Source organism: Gymnogyps californianus, chromosome 1 (assembly GCF_018139145.2).
Source record: "Gymnogyps californianus isolate 813 chromosome 1, ASM1813914v2, whole genome shotgun sequence".
Taxonomy (NCBI): Eukaryota; Metazoa; Chordata; class Aves; order Accipitriformes; family Cathartidae; genus Gymnogyps; species Gymnogyps californianus.
The window spans coordinates 163531883-163554090 of record NC_059471.1 but is presented as its reverse complement, the minus strand read 5'-3'; the positions used below and the strand labels follow the sequence as shown (position 1 = coordinate 163554090).

General features: G+C 50.5%; 1 protein-coding gene across 2 annotated transcripts; it reads left to right on the top strand.

Annotated features, from left to right (window-relative positions):
- The first annotated feature begins 1230 nt into the window (after nucleotides 1–1230).
- On the top strand, nucleotides 1231–15944 carry LOC127028565 (suppressor of cytokine signaling 1-like). Of its 2 annotated transcripts, none has more exons than XM_050914308.1 (3): nucleotides 1231–1267; nucleotides 11634–11757; nucleotides 15109–15944. In XM_050914308.1, exon 3 carries the CDS (start codon nucleotides 15175–15177, stop codon nucleotides 15856–15858), a length of 684 nt encoding a protein of 227 aa, XP_050770265.1. In that variant the 5' UTR covers nucleotides 1231–1267; nucleotides 11634–11757; nucleotides 15109–15174; the 3' UTR covers nucleotides 15859–15944. The 2 variants fall into 2 exon arrangements, with proteins under 2 accessions (XP_050770265.1, XP_050770264.1); XM_050914307.1 differs by lacking the exon at nucleotides 1231–1267 and adding an exon at nucleotides 11356–11419.
- Nucleotides 15945–22208: the final 6264 nt, after the last annotated feature.

Here is a 22208-nt window from a genome sequence, read left to right as displayed (position 1 = left end):
GAGTTACAGCTGCTTTGCATCACTAGACTGGTACAGAGCAGCTAGAGCGTGTCTGCATTCAGTGTTTGCATACAGCTTTTTGAACAGGGCAATTTACCTGGCACGCACGCACCAGGGAATGCATGCAGCAGTCTTGGTGGGATCTGGAGAAAGTATATAGGGGAACGAGAACTCTGATGGTGCAGTCAAGTCGTAGCCTAATTGCAGGCTAGGCCTTTAACAACTGTGGGGTTTGTACTGAATTCCGAAGTTTATCTTTTCTCCTATTACATCTATTCTCTTTGAGCAGTAATATGCTTACGGTATGCACCACGTGGTGCACTATTTATATTTTACATCATAAAATTTTTGTGTGTTTTCCCATTTTTTCCGTGACTTCCAGTATTTTCATTCAACCCACCAAGGCAACAGCATGCGGTTTTAGGCACGCTCCTCAAGTGCGCATCACGCTGCCGCACACACTGCGCTGCCAGGGTGCCCGGTGCCCTTCTGGGGGCTCCTGCAGTGCCCGAGAGGAGCTGGGAGAACTCTGGCAGTGAAGGTAAAGGCCGGGAAAGCCTCCCCGTTTTCCGCTGGTGTAAAGGGCCCTCGTTTGCTGGCTCTGCTGCCCCGGGCCTGTGCATAGCCCCTCGGCCCTGGACACGGTCCCCTGCCCCAGTGTTTCACAGCTCTGCTATCCCAGCCCTGGGCATAGCACCCCCTCCCCGGTGTTTGCGAGCTCCGATGCCCCAGCCCAGTGTCGGAAGGCAGCAGACGGTAACTGGGAGGAGGGTAGAGCCCCGGTCCCCCGCCGCAGCCGTCGGGGCCCGCCGCCACCTCCCCGCGGCGACGCGTGGCTCCAGCGGGTCCCGGGGGGCAGTGGATGCTGCGGTGCCGTCCCGGTGGTGTTCCTCTGCCAGTCTACAGCGGAGGGGCTTTCAACAGCCTCTTTTTTTTTTTTTCCCCCTCTCTCTCCCTCCCAATCCGTCCAACTTTTCTTTAAAAAAAAAAACAAACTTTTTTCTTCTTGACTTTTTTTTTTTCCCCTTGCAAGAGCCACGCCGTGGAAAGACGGGGTGGTGGAGGAGGGAGAAACCCCTCCCCTTCCCCTCCCCCGTGGCTCCTTCCTCGGAAAAGAAACACTTGGGGGGTTTCCTCCCCTCCTCTCCTCTCCCCTCCCCTCCCCTCCGCGCCGCTCCGCTCCCCGGAGCCGGAGCCGAAGCCGCCGCCGCGGCGCCCGCCCGCCCCGCGGCCGAGGAGGGCCCGGCGGGCAGCCGCGCCGCCTCCGGTAAGCCGCGCACCGGCCCCTTTGTGAGTTGAGGGGCCGGAGGTGGGGGGGGGGGGATGCGGAGCGCGGCGGCGCCGGGCGGCAGGGATCGGGGCTGCCTCGGTTTCGCTTCGGGGCGAGAGAGCGGCGGCGGTGGGGCGGCGGGCCCGGGGCCGGGCAGCGCCGCTGTCGCCCCGGCACTGAGCGCTCGCTCGCACCGGCGGCAGCGCCGCCCGCCCGCGGCCCCGGAGGTGCCGAGAGTAAGTTGTGCGGCGTTAACTGAAAACGGCCTTTTTTGGGGGGTGGTGGGCGTGTTGTCTGTCTGTCTGTCTCCTCCGGTCCCCCCTTGGCTTCTTACAAGGTTTGGCTCCGGGAGGTGTTGGGATTGTTGCTGGCTGGGGAAGAGGGAGCGTGCTGGGAGTTGGGGTGCCTTCCCCGGGGGGGTCAGGGGAGGATTTGGGGTGCTGGCAACTCACTGCCGGCCCTGACGGGAGCCATGTGCCATGCTGGGGTGGTGGTGGGGTGGTGGGAGCAGCTTGGGAGGCTCCGTGGGGCTTGGGGCTTGTCCTGCCGTCAAGGTGTTCTCCACAGCGTCAGGGCAGGGGGATGCTTGTTTTAAAGCGAAACCTGCAAATTATGTAATGTCTCAGATGGGTCTGTAGGGAAGCAGCCGCACAGGTCCGGGGAGCGGGTAACTGGGTCTTCACGCCACTTCTTTCCCTTCACATAAACCACTGGAGAAGCGGTGCGCAGGGTGTTACACTTAGTCTTAGCTGGAAAAGCGAGCTGCCTGCCAGAATCGAAGGCATTACAGGGAAACGGGGTAACTGTGAACCAGGAGCGTACGTGCCCGTTGGGGTTGCCCTTGAGAGGCAGAGGAACTTGCCATCCTCCAGACCCGGCACAGTCAGAACACAGCCTCACACCTGCCTTTTCTCAGAAGATCAGTGCTGTGCGCCCGTGAAAAGCCTCGTCGGCAAAGGTTATCGCTAAAACCTCCTCCTTTATGCAATCTGAGTCATGGTGCTCGCAGCCATGTAGGATCAGCTACTCATTTTTTCCCACAAACACACATGCTCTTACTGAGAATTTTGGAATAGTTACCACCTAAAACCTCAGCACGTGCTCCTCTTAGGATCTTTCTTTTCCTTTTTTTAAAATTTAGTTTAAGTGTGTATTCCTTCCTGCTCAGTAGAGGCTTGGAAACGGGATCTGGATGAACCCCGGAGGTAACTGAGAGGAACTCAAGAATGTTAAATTAATGTCCCTGGCTTTTTTCTTCCCCTGCATGGGTGAAGGAGGGGGATGTGGCTTGACCATTGTTCTGGAAAGTTGAGGGTAAAGAGTATTGTTAGCAAGCTGCTATTTAGGACTGTGTGGTCCAGACAGTGCCGTTTGCTAGTTCTAGTCCTTGCAGCTCTCAGAGAACTTAAATGAAAAACCCAGTCACATGTTGACCATGCTCAACTCTGTAAAATAGGGTGGGATCAGAAATAACTAGTTTCCTGATGTTTCATTCTGTATTGACTGTGCCCTTAAGAGGGTATGCAGGCATATCTTCTTTCTCCAAACAATTGTGGCTGCAGTTCAGATGCTGCTTGAACATCAAATAGCCCATTCAGTCACAGCGGGGCTATGGTCATGTGCTTAAAAATTATGCACATGCACAGAAGTTTGTGGGACTGAGGCTCTATTATCACATAATGTTGGTCTTGGTTGAATCAAGTTACGACGAGATGCGGCCAGTTGCTGCAGATGAAGCCAAGCTTTGTTTCTGTGTTCGTGAGCGATTCTGCTGGGTGTGTGATTTAAAATGTAGTTGTTGAAGTATGGATTCTTGTTACCTCCAGAGTGGAAGGCTCTTGGACACAAACCCATGGGATTACTGGGATGCCAACCTCCCACACAGGTTCCCATGTTTTCCTGAGCTAGACTGGGATCTGGGCCTTTGTTATTTCTGTGCTCCTTGTTACCGTTCAGTATGTCGTACGTCCTTCAATAACCTGCCTTGCTTATCACTTACTTAAATGTAGTAGGGTTGAGAGGCAGCACAGGGCTTTTGTTTAAGATTGCATTGGAAGGCACAGGTAAACTGTGCTGGGGTCCCGAAAAGCAGGCATAGAGGAGCACCAGGGAAAGGCTCAGCTTCTGCGAATCCTCCCAGGTGTGCGTCCCTGCCGTGCCTGCTCGGAGAGGGCCAAGTTCAGTTTCCAGATGACAGCTTCAAACATGCAGCCAGTGCCTCTTACCCTCCGTCCAGCTGGGATTTCTGTGAAGTTGGTGGTCAGTTTGCGCAAGGATGGAGCTGGAGTTGGGTGGTGTAAATTCTTAGTTGCTGTCACTAATGCTGTGGTTGCATTGCTGAGAAACAAAGGAGAAAACGTGCCTTTGGAGCTGTGTTTCTTCCCTTGCTCCTCTTTCTCTCTGTCCCCACTGGGGTTTCACTTTTTCCTCCTAGTCTTTCCCTGCAGCTCCTCTCCACCCCCATCTCCCCCTACCACCCACAGGCTTCTCTCTCCTGGTTTCTCCTACCTTAGTTTGGTCAGCAGTAAACAGATAGTGCCAATACTTAAATATGACATCATTTGGGTCAGGTTGACGCTGTGGTTAGATTAATAAAAGCTGTGGGGAGTTGGCATGTTCCTGAGCTGTTATTCCAGGCCGCTGCAGACCTCGGCTAGTGGTGCTTGCTGAAAGCTCGCAAGCTGGGAGAGGTGGGCACCTGCATCTCTTTCTGTAAATGAAAATGCAGATGGTACAAGAGCTGAGTATGGCATACAGGGATGATATATTTTTACAGTGTAAAGGTATTGAGTGTGTGTGTCATTAGGAGGCACATATATTTATTTAAAATAATGCAACTAAATGCTACATTAATTAGATCCTTGATTACACGTAAGTAGAGGCAGAAGGCAGGCATGGTATCAACTTACCCTGTTCTATCCTGTCAGTCAACTTCACTACTGCATGCTCTTATGGTTTGCATTTGTGCATATCCTGCAGCCTTCTGCCTCAGTAAGGCATCTGTTAGCTCACGATTTTGCTGAATCGGTCTCAGACCCTTAAAAAAAAAAAAAAAAGGTGCAGTGGTGTTTGATGTAGCAGGATTTGGTGGCTTTGTGTTAGTGAGTGGTCAAAATGACTCGAGTAAAATTCATTTCCCCCCCTGACCAAGTGCAAGATTTCAAGTTAAGATTTAGAAGTGAGAGGTGTAGAAAGCCCTACTTTTTAAACTTCTGGGAATCTCTGCTTCAGTTTGATAGGTATTTAATAGTATAAAAAAAAGTTAATTCAGTTTTAGTAAAATCGCTAAATGCTGGTTTTGTGTTGTCTTTGGAGACTTTAGAGCTGCCCCCTTATTTTTGTCCTCTTCAGTGGAGAAATGAAAAGGCCTGTGTGCACTTCACAGGAAATGAGTGTCTGATACAGGCTTGCAGGCTGCACATTTCCAAGAACTGCTCTCAAGGTATTTTGATAATGCACATTCTCTCTGCCTTCTCCCTTCCTGCTCCCCATGCGCTTTCTGTGCCTCTGCTTGTTCACAAACACATGTGAAGGACGAGAGAAAGAATTGAACGGTGCCAATATTAAGTTTGCAAATAGGCTGCTTTAGCTTTATATTGGCTCTTTGGGAGCTGTGGCTGGCAAAATTGGGTTAAGCTGTCAGCATTCAGTTGCCTTTGTCTAAGCAGAGAGTTTTTGTTCTCCCCCTCATCCCCTGCAAACGCTGAAGAAAAATTTTGACTTCAGATTGTGACTTGTGCAACAGGGGGTTTTTTGTGTGTGTGTGATTCTGCAGTTCAGAAACAGTTTGGATCTACTTTTGTACTTCCTCGGTAGCAAAGTTTATTTGGAAACTTAGGCTAAGGCTGTCAGGGAAGAAAACAAGTGTGACTATTAGCAATAGCAAAATGTCAAAGATCTCTGTTCCTGTTCCTGCAATCTGAACTGCGTAGCTGGGCTTCTGCACAGCTTGCTGAAGGTGCCTTGCTAAAGCTGAGGGGCGTTCGGCATAGGTTTGCCTGGGTCGGCACACTCGTGGTGATGTGCACAGATGCCCGCAGGAATGGTTTGATTATGCTTTTTGACAGACCGGCAATGTTATTCTTAATCCATGTTATTCTTCATGCATATTTGAGTTCTTGTTTTCTGGTGAGAGATTTTGGGACTTGGAGGGAGGGAAGCTGGAGCTGGACAAACATTCTGCAGTCTCTCCTGCTAGAAGTTATCTTCATCCTCCAAGGCCCGGCTAAGTGACAAAATGGACCAAGAGCCCCACTCAAAGGGACGCCAAGACAGAGGGAATGTTTCTTTCGAACCTCATTGCCACAGCCATTTCTGATTCAGAGCTGCTTTAGCAGTAATCACTGAAATGGCCCATTTGTGTAGGATGCACACCAATATTCAAGTCAGCACATAAAAGCAAGAGGTGCTGTTCTTTTTAGTCATTTAAAAAATGAAAAAACAGGCTGAGCTGCTTTAACTACTCTGCAGCAGGTCCATAGTTGATTCCTTGTAGTGACTTTATAAATCCTTGCTTACTACTTCAGTTTTGCACAACTAAAGGACGTTTATGCCTTGTGCTGAGCTCCCCTTAGCCTTATGTAAAGTTTGAATGGTTAAGAGGTGGCTAAAAAAGGTGATGCTAAAAAACCCCAGTCCTTTGCTGCTGGATCCCTCTGCCTAAGGTCTGCTAAAGCATAGGATGGTGAGTACTTTACAGAGACAAAGCAGAGATGTTTGAGAAAGAAGAGAAGTGAGACTCCTCAGATCAACTCTCTCACTTTCCCCAGCAGCAGCATTTTAATGTCTATGTGATTGGAGTTTTTCCTTTTATGAGTTTTAAAATTAGTTACTTTTCAATCTCAGTCACCTTTGAACTTCCTCTCTTCTAGTTTTATGAAAAAGCATAAAAAGAATAGCCTGATTGTACCGTATCTTTCTCTTGCATCCCCTTGTATCTAGCTGCTCTCTAAACTGAGCATGGAGTTTGTCCAGTCTCTCTCTGTCTGAACACTTACATCTAACTTCTTATCACCCATCTTTAGGCCCATCCCCTTTGTTTCAGCTCTGTCTGTTTTTATTGAAGGTGACTGGAACTGAACATATTATCTCAGGTGGTGACATAACTGTTATGTTCCCACTCATCCATTTTGCAACCTCACGCTCGCGTTTGCTCCTTGTTTTTTAATGACTGCTTTTGCATTTGGAGCTAGAGCTTTCCTTAACGAACTCTCAGCACGGTTACTCTGCTCATTTGTCAGCTGTGCCACTTAATTTGTTGCTCTTTGAAATACAGACCCAGTTTGTTTTCCTACAAGTCTGTGTCCACTTGCATCTGTCAGGACAGAGTCTTGCCTGACCTCCTGGTGCTTGCCAGCCTGCCGAATTTTGAGTGACCTCTGACTTCTCTGGCCTGCAGAGAGTGATTTTGTCACTGGTCACCCCAGGAAGGTGATGGAGGGGGCTCGCTGCTTTTCCAGCTGGCTGCCTAGATTTAAGTACCATGAGGCTGGAAGCTGCCTGCTGCGGGGCAAGGTTAAACCTCCGATGGTTGAGGTGTCGTGGGCAATGGCAGCTTGCAGATGGGGGGAGATTTCTAGAAAGGGACCTGGGTCAACGTGTGTTTTTGCATGGGCAGGGGGAAGGGAGCCACTTGGACCTGAGCTGGGGGAGGCTTTGGACTACTTGTACCCACCGACCTGTCACAGGGAGGGACGCTCTGCAAAGTGAGCTGGGTCGATCCAGGGGGAAGACGCAGTGGCTGGGAGGCGATTGGATGTGCAGGGGCTGAAATGCCTTGGTTTCCTCAGAACACCCCTTTTCCACCTCCCGTCACCCCAGGGCGCGACTGCTCCTTGTCTTCTGTCCGTCTGCTTTACAGGTCCCGGGGCACTGCTGGCTCTTTACCTCATGCACCGTGTCTTTTTGACTTGCTTCTGGCATGGAGGCTTTGGGGAAGCGCAAGGCTTGTCCTGGCAGCTGTTGCTTCTTCAGATACCGTCTTCCTGATGGGGAGCTCTGTCTGGGGATTGCCTCTCCCCCACAGTCAGGTAGCCATGTGTTGGTCCTGCCTTAGCAGCACATGTCAAAAAATGTTCCTTACAACACTTGCAGCCCTCTGGCAATTGGTAGTGGCAGCTGATTTGATTGAGAGCGCACCTCTCTCTACATCTCAACCAGCAATTTCCAAATTCCTTCAAAATCCCTGGTTATAGTCCACTGTGTCCAGCTGACTTTCTGCTCTTTAATGTCACTTTTCCCCATCTCTTCTGATAGAGCACCCCTTTTCCCCCCTTCAGGTTAAATACCATTAAATACTAGGGAATCTCCTCAGCATCCTATGCAAGAATAAAAAGGGTATCTGCTTGCTTATGTAGCTTTTCTGCAATGTCCTCGTCCCTACTTGCTGATATCCCAGTCAACTAAATGATTCCCCCAGAGGTTTTCTGTTTTTGATAAACTGAAAATGCCATTTGTTTTCTGGTTTTTGTTTTGTTTATCTTGGCCACCTACTGTCCCAGTTTCATGACAGCCATCCTCATGTAAATTTGTTCCCTACCGTCAGTAATTCATATTCCTTTATATTGGCTCCAACAGAGTTAGCTTTTCATCTTCTGAAGGATTGTTGAGGTTGTAGAGAGATTTGGGCAGGGACTGTGGTTTTGTAGTGCGTGTGTTTGGTGCCTCTGATCCATGGCAGAGGCCCTTGCAAGCTGTTGCACCTACAACTAATACCTGCTGTGTGACCTGTGTTGTTCCCTGAGCCTGTTCTCTTAGCCAGGCAGCATCTCTGCCTCATCATTTGTAGGAGGTCTGCACGCTCTGTCACTTTAAGATTTCCTAAATAACCTCTCATGACTTAAATTTTTTTTTCTTTTCACTTTTGACTCTCAGGACTGGTTTCTGTATTTTGTGTGTTGGAAATTCCCCCATTATAAAACTTAGTGTTGTGATGCATTTGTGCTTTCTGACCCTCACCCCTTCCTCTGAAGGCATGGTAACTGGTACTGCTTAATGGTCCCTTGCATCTTCTGAAGCTCATCCTTAAGAGCCAAGGGAGGATCTCTCCCCTGTGTCTCTGTGCTCTGGCTCGCATCGGTTAAGCGCCTGGGACTCTTCTCTAAAATCCTAGTTCTGATCATGATACTGAACCAGTTTTAGCTGCAGACACTGCTCATTTCTTAGAGTTAGCTGCTTCTTTGAATTCCTTTCCTGCTAAATGCGATGGTTTTGATAAGAGGCCGCAGCCATTGCAGGGACCGCTGACAGCCTTCACTTCTTAGGATTTACTCGTTTCCTCAAACAGGGTGCTGGAACAACTGAAAAAAGTCAATTTAGCTGAGAAAGGCTGGAACGGAGGAAACGTACCTGTGCTGGTGGTCTGGGGATGGAGGGAGCTGGCGAGGGCTGAGGAGCCGTGACGGGTGGATGCAGAGCTCTGACCCGACGGAGGGCGAGGATGCAGCCCCGGGCATCGCTGCCCCCTTCCCACTGATCTCCCTCTCGGCGGGGAGATGGGACAGAGCATTTCCAATAGGGAGCCATGAGGGACTCATGTTGTCTTGGCCTCTTGCTTCCTCCTCATCGTGCCCTCTCCCCATTTCTGCACCCAAACTGGGGAGAGCCCTGGCCACCTTCCCAGAGAGCTGCTTCCCCAGCCGGCGGGCGGTGGGGAGGGAGGAAAGGCAAGGCAGCTGCGCAGAGGCTGTGTTCCCCGGCCGAGCACGGGGCTGAGGCTTTGCATAGCTCTGCTGCACCGACATTCACAGGGATGGCTGCTCGCTATGAAACTGCAAGGGTCGGGAGCAAGGCTTCCCTCGCTTACCAAATAAATGCTGTCATGTTGGCCAGAGGTAAGCAACAACAACTCTCTTCCCTTTAGCCATGGCAGGATAGCCTCAGCTGCAGCTTTGAAACTTAGCAGTAACACATCCTGATTTCCTTTTTCTAACCTCTTTTTTTTTTTTTTTTAATTGTCTTTTCCCCAGTTACAGAAGGGGAAAAAAAAACCAGGCTCTTGAACCAGAATTCAGTCTCCAATGGAAGCTGTGCCTTGCCAGAAGTCAGTTGGTAGTTTTGGTAGTTTTACTTGCTGTGGCACAAACTGTAGTTGCTTGCAGCTACTGCACAGCAGCCTTTGAGTTCAGGGAAGCGATGTGGCTTCTCTATTACTCTGAAATGGCAGGATTACAGTTTTATACTGGGCTATTTCTACGAGGAACAGGCTGTTTCATTTGGAAGTAGTTGTTTTGAATGTGCGTAGTATTTCCAAGGTGTGAGGAAGGGACCCCAAAAATGGGGTCTGTCTTCCAGCTCTTTTGGTTAGTCTAGCAAAAGCCATTAGCTTTCCCTGGAAACTGCCACCTTCCCTTTTTTATTGAAGCATGTTATGCAGAAATCAAACATGCTTGTAGACTTCCCTGCCTTGAAGAATACTCGGCGCACATCACACTGTCTTGTGGGTTTTCTTGGGGTAAAAACCTTTTAGCATGTATCAGCAAAGTGTCACGTTAATGCAGAAAACACATGTCATAGAAAAGTATGATAAGAAGTACAAAACCTAAATATCAGATCCATGGGAAGTTATTTGTGGGTTTTGAAGTATGTTCTCCAACCGCAAAATGTTGGGAAGGGTTTGATAAGACCAGTCCTCTTGCAAGGTGTCCAGCAGCTGGTTCCCGGAGCCTGCATGCAGGATCCTCCTGCTCAGCATCTCTACTGCATGGAAGCAGGAACTGTCACAGTGTGTGTGCTGCCTCAGCTTATTTTATTTTATTAAATATTGCATCCTTGAATGCTGGTTGTATAGGGAAACGCAGTTTTGGTTTGGGGTATGTATGTGTGGTGTGGGCTTTTTTCTTTTTTCCACATATTCCCTCACGTGTCAGACATAATGGCAGCCTCGCATCAAACTCTATTTATAGCCGTGGCATAAAAGATAGAGGGAACTGCAACATCTTCTAGGCCTGCTTTGTGCTGGAGAAATTGGCTGTGATTAACATTGGTCCTCTTAGCTGAGCTGCACCACATTCCTCGCCTAACCACAGCTCCCTCTGTGCTCTTTGGCGCATGTCTGTCTGTGTGTCTCCTGCCTTTCCCTTCCCCCTCCGCGAGCCCTTTCTGGATCAGCCCTGGTCACCTTGGCCGTGGTAGGGTGCTCGCAACAAGGGGCATTGGTGTGGCCACGCACCGTGGCGGTGATGGCGTGGTTTAAACCGGTGCCAGTGTGTGGCAGATGGTGGCGGCTGTGGGAACCAGGCTGGCCCACCATTAAAACACAGCGCTGCGTGCTTGGCTCTTACCAGGGAGATTTCTTCCAGACGTTTGCTCGAGCTTTCCTTTGAAACATCCTCTCCAGCCACAAATCAGTAGGCAGCGCATTTCTGTGGGATGCAGACGTGCAAGCAAGAGATGTCTGCTCAGGCTCTGCTGCCTGGAATGGGGACGCTGCTGCAAGGGCCTGCAGGGTACGTCAGGGAGAGCTTTTCCGAATTATCCCAGCCTCCATCTAACCGCTCTGGGAACTGCGGGATTGATAACTGGGAGATGTCGAAGCCGAATGGAGTGGGTAGCGTAGTAATGGGATAGACCCGCAGTTCTGCTAGCTGCAAGTCAACATGGCTTGTGGGGTGTGTGCCCGGTCTGGGCTCTGCTGGGGGGATGCAGTGAAGTGATGTTAAGTAATGGAACGTAGGTATAAGTGAAGCCTTACAGGGACTGCCTCTGAAAGACATGCAGAAGGCTGGGTTCGTTTTTCCAGCTTGCTGATGGATCCACTGACAGACACGCGATTGCACATGTGGTGGTCTGCTACTCCACCAGGTCAGCGGGTTTAGTTTTCCATCCGCGAGGTGAGAAAGAAAAGCCTTGAGAGCCGGGGAAGCAGGGCAGAAGAGCATGGGCCAGAATGGACTAGGTCACTATTTGGATAACTCAGCAGTGAATGGCTACCTACAGAGTTTCAGATAAGATACTCTAAATGTTGTGTGTTGCATTGAGCACAAGTTTGAGTTTGCTGTTCTGAATCCTTAAGCTTATTCCTGTTGCCATCATCTCTTAACGTTTGGGTTTTATGGTTCCTGCTTCCAGAAGGAGATGGCAACTTTATGGTCTTTGCATTTGTCCTTAGGCCATCTGTGAGCTGTCTGGACCTAATCAGTTCATGGCTTTGTAAGTAGCAATAATAATAATAATAATAACAACAACAACAACAATAATCTGTTGTCTCTGTTGCTATCTGAAGTGCTGTATACATGCTTCTACAATAATACAGGTCAAAGAGGTTGAGACAACCTGTCCCCAGATTTGTTGTATTTTAGATCCACGTTATGGTGAACTAATGGGCTTAGTCACCTGTTTGATGGACGTCTCTTTCTTTTCAAAGGATGGATCTGCTCTTAAGTAAAGCTTTGCAAAAACTGGGAAGTACTGCATCAGAGCTCTTGATTTTGGACCACTTCCAGGCCTGACATCCAGAAACTCATCCCTGTGGGTGAGGTTATAAAGAGGTAAGCTCTTTCAAGTGTCCTGGAGGAAGAGTGCAAGAACACATCATAGCCGAGTACTTGAAGCTGCTGTTGAACGTGCCAGATTTGTCAAGCCCCAGGGTGCAGGGCTGGCTTGGCTGACACGAGAGGCTGCGTACAGTCCCCTAGTTTACTAGAATTGTCTCCTTATATGAAATACGCTGCTTTGCCTGGGTAGTGAGCAAGGAGGAAAGCAGAACGTCCTGTGTCAAGAGCACTTATTTTGAAAAGCTCTTGAACTTGCAGTAAATCAGAAGGTCTGGGGAAACTTATCCAGCCTTTTAATTAGCGGGATGCTGGCTTTTTAGGGTGTGTTGCTTTGGCTGCAAGCGCTGTTCTGACTGTCTTGCAGTAGGGAGGTAGTAACGTGTTTGGGTGTTGGGGTTTTTTGGGCTTTTTTGGAGGGAGGGGGGAGGGAAAGCAAATCGTGGTGGCAGATCAGAAGCAGAACTAATTATGCATGTGTATTTCATTACACCCCTGGGCTGGTTTATTCCTAATCCTGAGAGTCTGCTCATCCTCCTTGACGTGGGAGGCCATGTACACGTAGGACCTGTTGACCCATTAGAAGTGAACCTTAAAGGTACTATCAGGAAGCACTTCTAGAGCTAGTATTAATATAACTAATACTGTGCTGCAGGCTAGGCAGTCATCTGTTGGAAATGGGTCACTGAAGCTAAACAAATTCACGCCGTCTGAGGCTCTGACCCATATGTAGATTTCAAACCAAGTGAACAAATTGTGAGGGTGCTATTTTTGCATTTACTTTGAATTCGAAACGATGACACAGTCTCAGTTCTTAGTCAGTCAGACTTCTAGTAGCAGTGGATTTTTCTTAAAGGACTTGGGAGAATGACTCAAGGTTGAAAAACTGGGACAAACAAGTATTTTTTTTTCTGTCAAATAGCATCTGCAGCCTTAAACAAATTATCTATTTGTTTGTTATTTTTAAAACTAGCCTGGAAATGAAAGACAGCTGCCTGCTTCTGTTTTCCTGCTTGAATTCGTTTTCCAACCTAGACCCATGAGATTGGCAAAATTTCCGTTTGGACCCAAGAGAAGTTACTGTTTGGGTAGAGTGGCTGCTAGTGGGAGCAAGGCTCCTTCTCACTCCCCTCGAGACTATGGCTGCAGCCCTGGAGGCATCTGGCAGGAGTATGACCTTCTTTTTCTATAGTAGCTAATGTCAGAGGGCTCTATAGCTTCCTTGCCCAGCAGAGAGGAGAAGGAAAGGGACAGAGATGCTGCAACTTCTTGTGGCGCCTACAGTGCTGAGTTTTCAGCGGTGATAGATGGCCCCAGTCACTGCACGTGGCGACTGTGTTTACTTGCGTTCTGCTCACTAAATCAACTTCCTCTAAGATTTATTCTGACTTGCTGAACCATCCGAGCAGCTTTCAACTGCTGCCTTTTTTTTTTTAAATGGAAAAGAAAAAACCCGACTTGATTAACTCCTTCCTACTCCTCCCACCTTTCTCTAAGCGTGGAATTTCCCTCCTGCGGTGACACGTAGCTAAAGGGCAGGATCGGTACCAGGGGCATGCCCAGCTCGGGCATTCAGAGCAGTACCAGGGACGTTAGCGGCTTGTAGACTGCAAATTGCTGGGCTAGAAACTGGAGAAGCTTCCCAGGCTGCTCTTGGAAAGGGTGTTTACGGCTCCATGTATGGAGACGTGCCTGACAACTACACTGGTATTACTGTTAAGTATTGAGAGATGTTAGGAGAGAAAAGGTGACTGTAGGCAAGGCATTGCTGGGCAGATGCCTTCTTTCCAAAACTACTGTGCCTGTGTGAGGGAAAGATGTTTGGCCCTGCTGCTCCATGTCCTCTCCTTGGGCGCAGAGTGGGCTCTGCGTGCCTGTCCAGCTGGCACGAGCACTGAAAGGAGCGCGAGGCTTTTGAATAGCTGGCAAAGGGTGCGAGATAAGGGGAACGTCACAGGGAGCTAAGCCTAACCGAAAGCTCTCCCTCCAGAGCAAGCCCTGCACAGGTTCCTGCACATTCCCTGGGGGGGCTGCCTGCCCGCTATGAGCCCCGATGCTCCCACGAGTCTGCGGTGGGGGGGACTGCCAGAGGCGAGGAAGCGTGTGTCTTCCTCCGCTGCAGGCTGTGTCTCAGCAGTCTGTTCTGCTCTGAGCACGGCTGTGCTGTCAGCGACTGTGACTGGGTTAATGGAGTATGTCAGGGGGCCGAGGGCAGGGTTTGGCGGTGAGCTACTGACTTGTCAGGCCTGGGGAAGTGGTATGTAACAGCTCAGCTTCTCACACAGAATGAGCCTCTGGCTTGGGGCTGTGGTTTTTATGTTTATGCATATATATATATACACACACACACACGCATGCAGAATATGTGTTTTTTTATATAATTGAAATGACTTGGATGGCTGATGGCAACACTGGGTTCAGGAATTTGCATTTCTGAAAACAGACAGCTGGTGATAACACGAGGTACAGGAGATGAGCAGGGTCGTGACAGTAAGGGAGGACACTTTGAACGCAGCACATGAGCAGAGTCCAGGGACTGGGAGAGGGCAGCTTTGTCTGCTGGCGGGGGGAGATGTCCCTCTGGCAGTAACAGAAGTTAAGGGGCTGGAAGGGCCTGAGCAGAACTGTTCCTCGGACATCAGCAGTGTCTGGTACCAGCGTTAAGCGGTCTCATTCGTGGCAGTCCCAGCCCTGAAGTTGATGGTGTAAGATTTCTTGAAGGGGTCTTGATCCAAGACCTTTGCTTTCTCCTGACACAGTGAAACAGACGTGTCCTGGGATGAGGGAGTGGTTCACGGGGTTTGGTGGGAAAGGCTCATTCCCATCTTCTGCTTCTTCTAAGTCCTGTTGTCTGTCCTTTTGTCGGAGACAGGGTTGGAGAGGCGTGAGGAAACCTTGCCACCTTTCACTGAATGACAAAGTAAATTATACTTTCCTTCTTTGGGAAATTTTTCCCTTCTGATTTGGGGTGTCATTTTCCCTTGCCAGTCTCAAGGCCACTCTGAAAAGCACCTAAGCATCCAACAGAGGGAAATCTTGAAATACTGAGATCTGCTAGGTTCAGACCAGCCTGCTGAAGGGTGTGCTGGGGAGCCCCGAGCTGTGAATCACAGAAATCCAATGGATGCAGAGCTCTGTAAGGTGCTACCGTGCACTGGTGGGGACCCAGTTGGAGCCCTTCCTGCACATATATCCTTGGTTGTCCCTACAGCTGGGGGCTGGTGACATACAGTAGCTCCTTGGTACCCTCTTTGGTACTCTTGCTGGTCTTTCTGTCTCGTGAAGTGTCTTCACTTGCCCAGTTAGAAGAAGGTATTGGGTTTGCCTCACTCTCCTTCTGTCCCACAGGCTGGATGCAAAGGAGGAAGCATGGTAAAGGCAGCACCTTTCCAGGATCCATGGGCTCTTTGAGAGATGATCAGAGGGAGGCCAGATGATCTGCACAACACGCACACCACTGTTTCTCGTCCACAAAGGCAGCATCGGAGCGTTCTCCCCAGCCCCGCGCCGCCCAGCTTGCCCGATCGTTTCCGGATGTTTCGCAGCTGTGAGTGGGAGGTCCTGGAGCGATCCCTCAATATCCTCCAGGCCAGCGACTTCTACTGGGGCCCCTTGTCCGTGAGGGAGGCTCACGCCAAGCTCCAGCAGGAGCCCGTTGGCACCTACTTGGTGCGGGACAGCTCGCAGGGGAACTGCTTGTTCAGCCTGAGCGTGCGGATGCCAACGGGACCTGTCAGCCTCCGAATCTCTTTCCAGGAGGGCTATTTCCGCCTGAAGAACTGGTTTTCAGACTGCGTGGTCCGGCTGCTGGAGCTGGTGGTGGCGGGGACCCGGAACAACCCCTTGCACTTTGATGAGATGGGGGGAACCCCCCTGATCTTCTCTGAGCCTTTATGCCGGAGCCGCCGGGCAGTGCCCACGCTGCGAGAACTGTGCTGCCGGAGCCTGCCTGCTGGCACCGCGACAGGGGATGGAGCGGGGCTGGGGGGCTCCTCGGGGATGCGCCCGAGGGAGGAGGTGGTCTCACCCCTGGGCAGAAGAGGAGGGTCAGAGCGGAGCATCATCCCCAGCCCCTGTCCGTCCTGGGCTGGAAGATGATGCCGTGCGCGTGGGAGATGAAGGGAGGTGCCTGTTAGGTGGCTGTGCTGGTGGGACACACGCCATGCTGGTGGGGCTGGACTGGCTGCTGGGAGAGGAAGGGGAGGGCAAGGGGAGCAGGGCTTGAACCCGCTGGCTGTGACAGCTGTGTCCTCGGACGTGCACAGCGTGTGTGGCCTTCCCCAGAGATGCCTGGGGTAAAGCCAAACCTGAAGAGCAGAGATTTCCCCCCAACCAAGTCCTGCTCGTTGCTCAGTTTATAACTTATATGCTTGAGAAGAAGGTGAGTTGCCTGTCCTCCCAGGTCAGCCCTGTGTTTTCCTCTGCCCCAAAGTGCCTAAGCTTGTTTCTGCTACGAATCTGCCCTTGTGAAGTGGTGCAGCTGAGTCCAGTCCCACAGCAGTGCAGCTTGGGCATCGGTGGGCACGACCCCTGTGCTGACCGGATACCCACATAGCCACGGCAGAGTGAGAGCACATTTCGGTCCTTGCCGCACAAATGCGATGCCTGCCACTTCAGAGGGCAGCGTTTGCACTAGAGGGAAACCATTGCAGCCATGTACGATACATGCAGCTTCACTGGCTTTTGCCTAGCTTTATTTGAACAGATTTTTGGGAGTGCAGATGAGTTACGTTATACTAAGGGCATGGTATTCCTGCAGAGGTAACCCTGGTCTGGAGAGTCAGGTCTGCCCTGGGAGGGTGTGAAGAGATGGGATCCGGTGCCCTTTCTTATGCTCATCTGATAGTATGCTGCTGCCACCTACAGCGTATAAAAAGACATTTTGGTTTTGCCTCCAAAACGGCAAAGAATTTTTACATGACTTCTAAAAATTTTAATAAACATGTTTTTATACTTATTTTTAAAAGTCAGTGAATACATGGCGATATTTTCATTCCCTTGCAGTTCTGGAAACCCGGTTAGTTTAGTGCCGAGACATGGCAATCAAACTGAAACCAAACAAGTGAATTTCTTATAAAGACCAAAAGCAGAACATACATGAATGATCCTAGCTGGGAACAATAAACTTAATTTATCTTATAGTGTAATCAGGTAAAGAATTTTCTAAACAGAAAATACTTCCTAAAAATGTAGGAGTGAGGTTTTCAGAAGTATTTTTAGTACCTTAAAATTTGTACTGAGTGTTTGAAAGAAACAGGAGTAATTCAAGATCCTAGAACAGGGTACAGCATCAGTGAACTTGAACTGGTGAGGATGAGTACAAATGAGAGGAACAGAGTCAGCTTAAGTAGGGTTACGGTTCATTTCAGGGGTGCAGGCAGGTATGATGTCTTCGAAATAAGTGACTGAAAACAGCTATGTGAAAGGAGAAATTCAGATACTGTAAAATTTGAGCTAAACCGTTTTGTGCGCCGCCAAGCATCCGTAGCCAGGCAGGCAGCCTGCTGAGCTCATGCTGACTTTCCCCTTCAGACCTGTAGGGGGGAAAAAAGGCGAACGTGGGGAGAGATTACTCTGAATTTGCTCTTTTGGCTTCAAGTATCTTATCTGAGGAACCAAAGTGTGCGGTCAGCACGGAGAGAGAGATATAGGGTGTGATTCATCACAGGAGCCTTAGACACTCTGAATTATTCTCTGGAGGGCTCTGTCACTCTGCTGACGGCAAGGTGCGTGGCCTCGTATGTCGGGGCATTGGCTTATGAACCAAGGTGGTTAAATTAAGTGCAAGAGAAGTGGCCATCTTGTTGCTGCCTGCTCCTCTCGGTCTCAGGGAGGCCAGGGGCAGCTCAGTGGCCCTGCAGCTGCTGCAGCTCGCAGCCCAGTGCAAAAGCACGAGCTAGGATCGTTCACTATCACAGGGTTCGCGTGTACCGTGGCAGCCGACACATGGGTATGGCGTTGCTTGCTGCCGGAGCTGTGATCTTGTGCAGGGCCAGGGCAAAAAGCTAAGCAGGTAGTTGCATCCGTCGTCGTCACTGGGTCCCTTAGAGGTGATGAATTGGAGCCCTCAGATGCCTGAGTCAGGCTGTGATGCCCTGGGTGAGGGCTGGGGTGCCCTGCGTTACCCCAGGCAGTATCACGAGGCGGGCTGGGGTTCAGCCCACCCTGAGAGAATAGTCCTGTCCATCCCCTGCTCAAACACACACCCTGTCGCTCAGGGTTATTGGTATCTCCAGCTCCTGAAGCAGCCCTGTCCAGGTACTGTAACCCATGCAAGGACCGGGGGTCTTGGCAGACAGCAAAGCTGAATCCTTCTGCAGGCTGCCTGGCAGCAAAGGCCAGTGGTATCCTGGGCTGCATTAACAGGAGCACCACCAGCAGATGAGGGGAGTGATTACCTCCCTGTACCCACCATTCCTTACACTCCAGTTAGAATACTGCATCCAGTTTTGGGCTCCCCGATGGAACAAAAATGTAATAAATTGGAGTGAGGTTGGGAGGGGGGCGACCCCAGGAAGCTCAGGGGGCTGGATCACTTGCCCTGCGAGGAGAGGCTGAGGGAGCTGGGCTTGTTCAGCCTGGAGAGGAGATGGCTTTGGAGGGACCTAACAGCAGCCTGTCTGTACCTACGAGGACGTCAGCAAGGAGCCAGGCTCACCACAGTGGTGTACAGTGGGAGAACGAGACACGGCAGATGTAGAGGAAACAAGTCCAGGCTGGCTGTGAGGAGACCTTTTTTCCTGTGAGAGTAGTCCGGATGGGAGGTAGGTTGCCTGGAGAGGTTGTGTGGTCTCCACACTTGGAAGTTTTCAAGACCCAGCTAGGTCAAGCCTGGAGTAACCTGGTGTGAGCCCCAGGTTAGACTAGAAGGGACCTTCTGGGGTCCCTTCCCCTGAACAGCTCTGCGGTCCTGTGTTTTTGTAGGGCAGGGAGGTGGGACTGGCCATGGAGGAGGTGGTGGGGCAGAGGGGTGGTGGTGCTGTCACTGCAGGCGCTGTGGCTGCAAAACCCCCTGCAGAGGGAAGAGTGGATGCTGCACCGGGAGTGTGCTGCCAGGGTGCCAGACGAGGGTGGTGGCGTGGCATGCTGGTGAAGGGAAAACCTCCCATGCTGTGTGGAGCATTCCCAGGCCGCACATGTGCTCTGGGTGCTGCTGCCTGCCATGGGTTTGGCCTGGTCTCGGGCACCATCCCATTGCTCACCCTCAATGCTCTTTGTGCAGAGCTCCGGCAGAGCACAAGTATCCTGTAGCTCCTACGCCTGCCCTGCCAGCCCCTGCGGGCATCTCGGGTGGCTCCGGGCACCTGTATTTTGGGACCGTTCCCTGGCTTTTGGGTGAAGCCCCTGCCTTGGCGGGGTCAGCCACACGGCTGCCCTCCCTCTCTGCCTGATGCGGGAGGAGTGGGACCAGGTCTGCCGCCCCAGGCATGCTGCCCGTCCCCTTGATCCTTTTCTTCCTTGGCGGCGGTGTCGCCGAGGCGCCTTGGCTGCCTTCCCGCCTTCCCTTCAGAAACTGGGGAGGGGGGAAGGAGCAGGCTAATTTCTTCCACGTTTATAACCGAGCACAGGAATGCTTCTGTTTTATGGCCACGGTTATAGCTCACTGAGGGAAGAGCTTTCTAACTGGATTGCTCTGACCTGGCTGTGAACTGTTCTCATTTGGCTGAAAACGAGCATCTCGGGTTGTATGGCTGGGGGCTGCAGAAGAGCCCCGTTTGCGGCCAGGATTGTGCTTTAGGAAAATTGCACCAAGGGAGGAGGAATTAGTTTGGATTTTAATAAAGTCTACTTTATTCTGTTCATTTATATATTTTTTTTTTTAATTGCACAGCAAGTGCTTGTCTGTCTTACAAGTCAGTCAATTCCATGCAGGGCTGTAGCGAATTGATTTGAGATCTGTGGATGAAAACCAGTGAATGACTGCCAAGCATTGTTATATTATGGAAGTTTAAAGCACATTATGGGTGAGTATCCTCATTATTCCTGAGGAGAGGTCACTTTGCAGATCAGGATTGGTGCAAGAAAGGAAACTAATTTGGGAAGACCAGGAATGTGAAAAGTGCATCGGCTGTGGCAGGCGTTATAGAGTCCTTCGTTTTCTGCTTGGATGTTGGAAGAGAAACCTTTTTCTTTCAACTTTTGAGAAAAAGATGTACAAAGCAAAACCATAAGAGTTTATTTCCACGGGGTGACTGCAAATGACGTCCTGCTGCTTTCATTAATGAGTGGGAGATGTTCACTTTAATCAGCCTGCCTCTGAACCCCCTCTGCCATGCAGGAGCAGCTCCTGGTGGCCTGTATCTAAACATTTCTTTTGGTGGCTCCTGAAGGGACTTATAAAGAAATTACAAACTTCCTCACAACCTCTTGAGCACCATTCAGGGAATAGAAGAAAATTGTTTGCATTTTTATATGTTATGTTATCCATTTCTCCAGCTGACTTGTTTCAGTTTGTCGAGGAAACTTATACAGCCTTGCAGATGGTTTTTTTTCAACCGTTCTTCCTAACAGCAGAAGTTGAAAAGTTTAGTCCTTGCGAGAGGGGCTTCCTCTACCAGGCTGCAAAGGGCCTGAATTTCAGTCCCAACACGCCACAGGCATCCAGCAGGAAACTGCTCTTCATCTGCTCCCAACTAGCTGTCTGTTAGCCGTGCTCTGGGGCCCCAGGGGTTAACTTCCCAAAATCCTTTGCTGAAACTTGTTAATAACTTCCATATGTCCCCATGTGTGTGCACAGGAGGGGCCCCACAGCCAGCAGCTCTTGTAATAATACTTGATTACGTCTGACATAAGGGCCTGTATGCCATTAGGGATCTGCTTCAATGGATCAGGATTCACTGAAAAACACAAGTTTGTGCAAAAGCATTTAAAAAAAAGTATTAACATTTGGGCATCCTCAGTGTTTGGAAATGAGCTCCTCCTAGGTAGTCAAGCTTCAAAATAAAACCTGCGTACACACAGCTGAGTCTCAGTTTTGGACCCTTACCCTGATGTCCCTCTGAAAATGTGTATTTGCATCATTAGTCTTTAAACGTGCTAAACCCCTTAATTTACAAGGATACCTTGGTTAGGGGAATGTGATGGCTTTGTCTAACTGAGTTCATTTTGCACCAATTCCTTAGGTGTTTGGCATCTGTAAAGTTATAATAACTGCATGCACTGGAGCTTTCTGCCTGCCCTGCGCCGTTGCCTGGTGCAAAGGCAGGGCTACTGAGGGCAGCGTTCAAAGAGAGAGCAGGTGTCAAAGGGAGAGGGAGAGGCGGCAGAGCTGCTCTGCGAGTCCCGATGACTTCCTGCAGAGCCGCCCGGGTCTCTGCGTGCTCCCGCTGCCTTGTGATCTCAGCTGGGGCTGGCAGAGCTGGGGTTTTGATTCAGGCAAAGCAGAGTACTTCCAAACGCTTCCTCTGTAAGGGCTGGCTCGATAGACTAGGACTCTTCAGCCAGAAAAGAGATGGCTGAGGTCTGTGGCAGAGATCTGTGAAGCCTAAATGCCATGGAGTAGGTAATCAAGTGAATGTGTTTTCTTAAAAAAACAAGGAGGCATCTGATGAAATACTCAAGTGCAAGACTCAAAAGGAGACATGTCTTCACACAATGTATACTTAAGCTGTGGAAGTCCCTGCCACAGGCCACCGACAAGGCTAACCTCTTTGTGGGTACAAAAAGGGATTAATGGTGATAAATGGAGCACCTCTGGAGGAGGAAAAGCTGAGTCGGGAAATAGGGGAGAGGTGGGATCTGGGTGCAGCTTTGAGCTCTGTGCCTTGTTGGGCACACTTCTGCTATGGCAGGAGTGCGGGAGCAAGCCAGCCTAAGCTCAGTCTTAGGCTCAACAGCACGAGGTGCAGCCCAGGCCAGCTGAACCAGTTGCTCAGCAGGGGACAGCTGTGCTGAGCTCCGGGTGTGCATGTAGCTTCTGTGCTGAGCTCTGGGTGCGCATGGAGCTCCCGGTACCTGTGCTGCGGCCTCTCAAGGCAGAGGGGGTGTCTGCACGTGGCAGACCCGTACACGTACCCACACAGTGTGCAGTTGCATGCCCTAGCAGTGGTTTGATGGCAGCCCCAGTGGGAGCAGCCCTCAGGCGCTTCCTCCCAGCTTTCATGAGCAGAAAAATTGGGACAGCCATCTGATGCCTGGAGGCAAGCACCAGCACAGGCTGGGGCGAAAAACGTCGCCATCATCCAGAATGAGTGAAAGAGTCTGACTTGTCAGCTGAGGGCATCAGGGGAGGCCAGCGTCAGCCCGACGTGATGGCTGGGATGGCTCTGCCCAGCCGTGCTTGTTGGGGCAGGGCTAGGGGGTCCCAGCCCAACTACCCTCATGTCAGAAAGGAGCTGCACAGCTTTTAAAAAGTCGTGCAACACACCATAAGCACTGGCAGCCCCCTAGATCTGTGTTTGATTCATCCAACCCAGAGCAAACAACATGCATACGCTTTTAAAGGAAGA

Excerpts from the sequence above, each read along its gene's own strand:
- LOC127028565 (XM_050914308.1), top strand. The coding sequence starts at position 15,175 with ATGATCAGAGGGAGGCCAGATGATCTGCACAACACGCACACCACTGTT.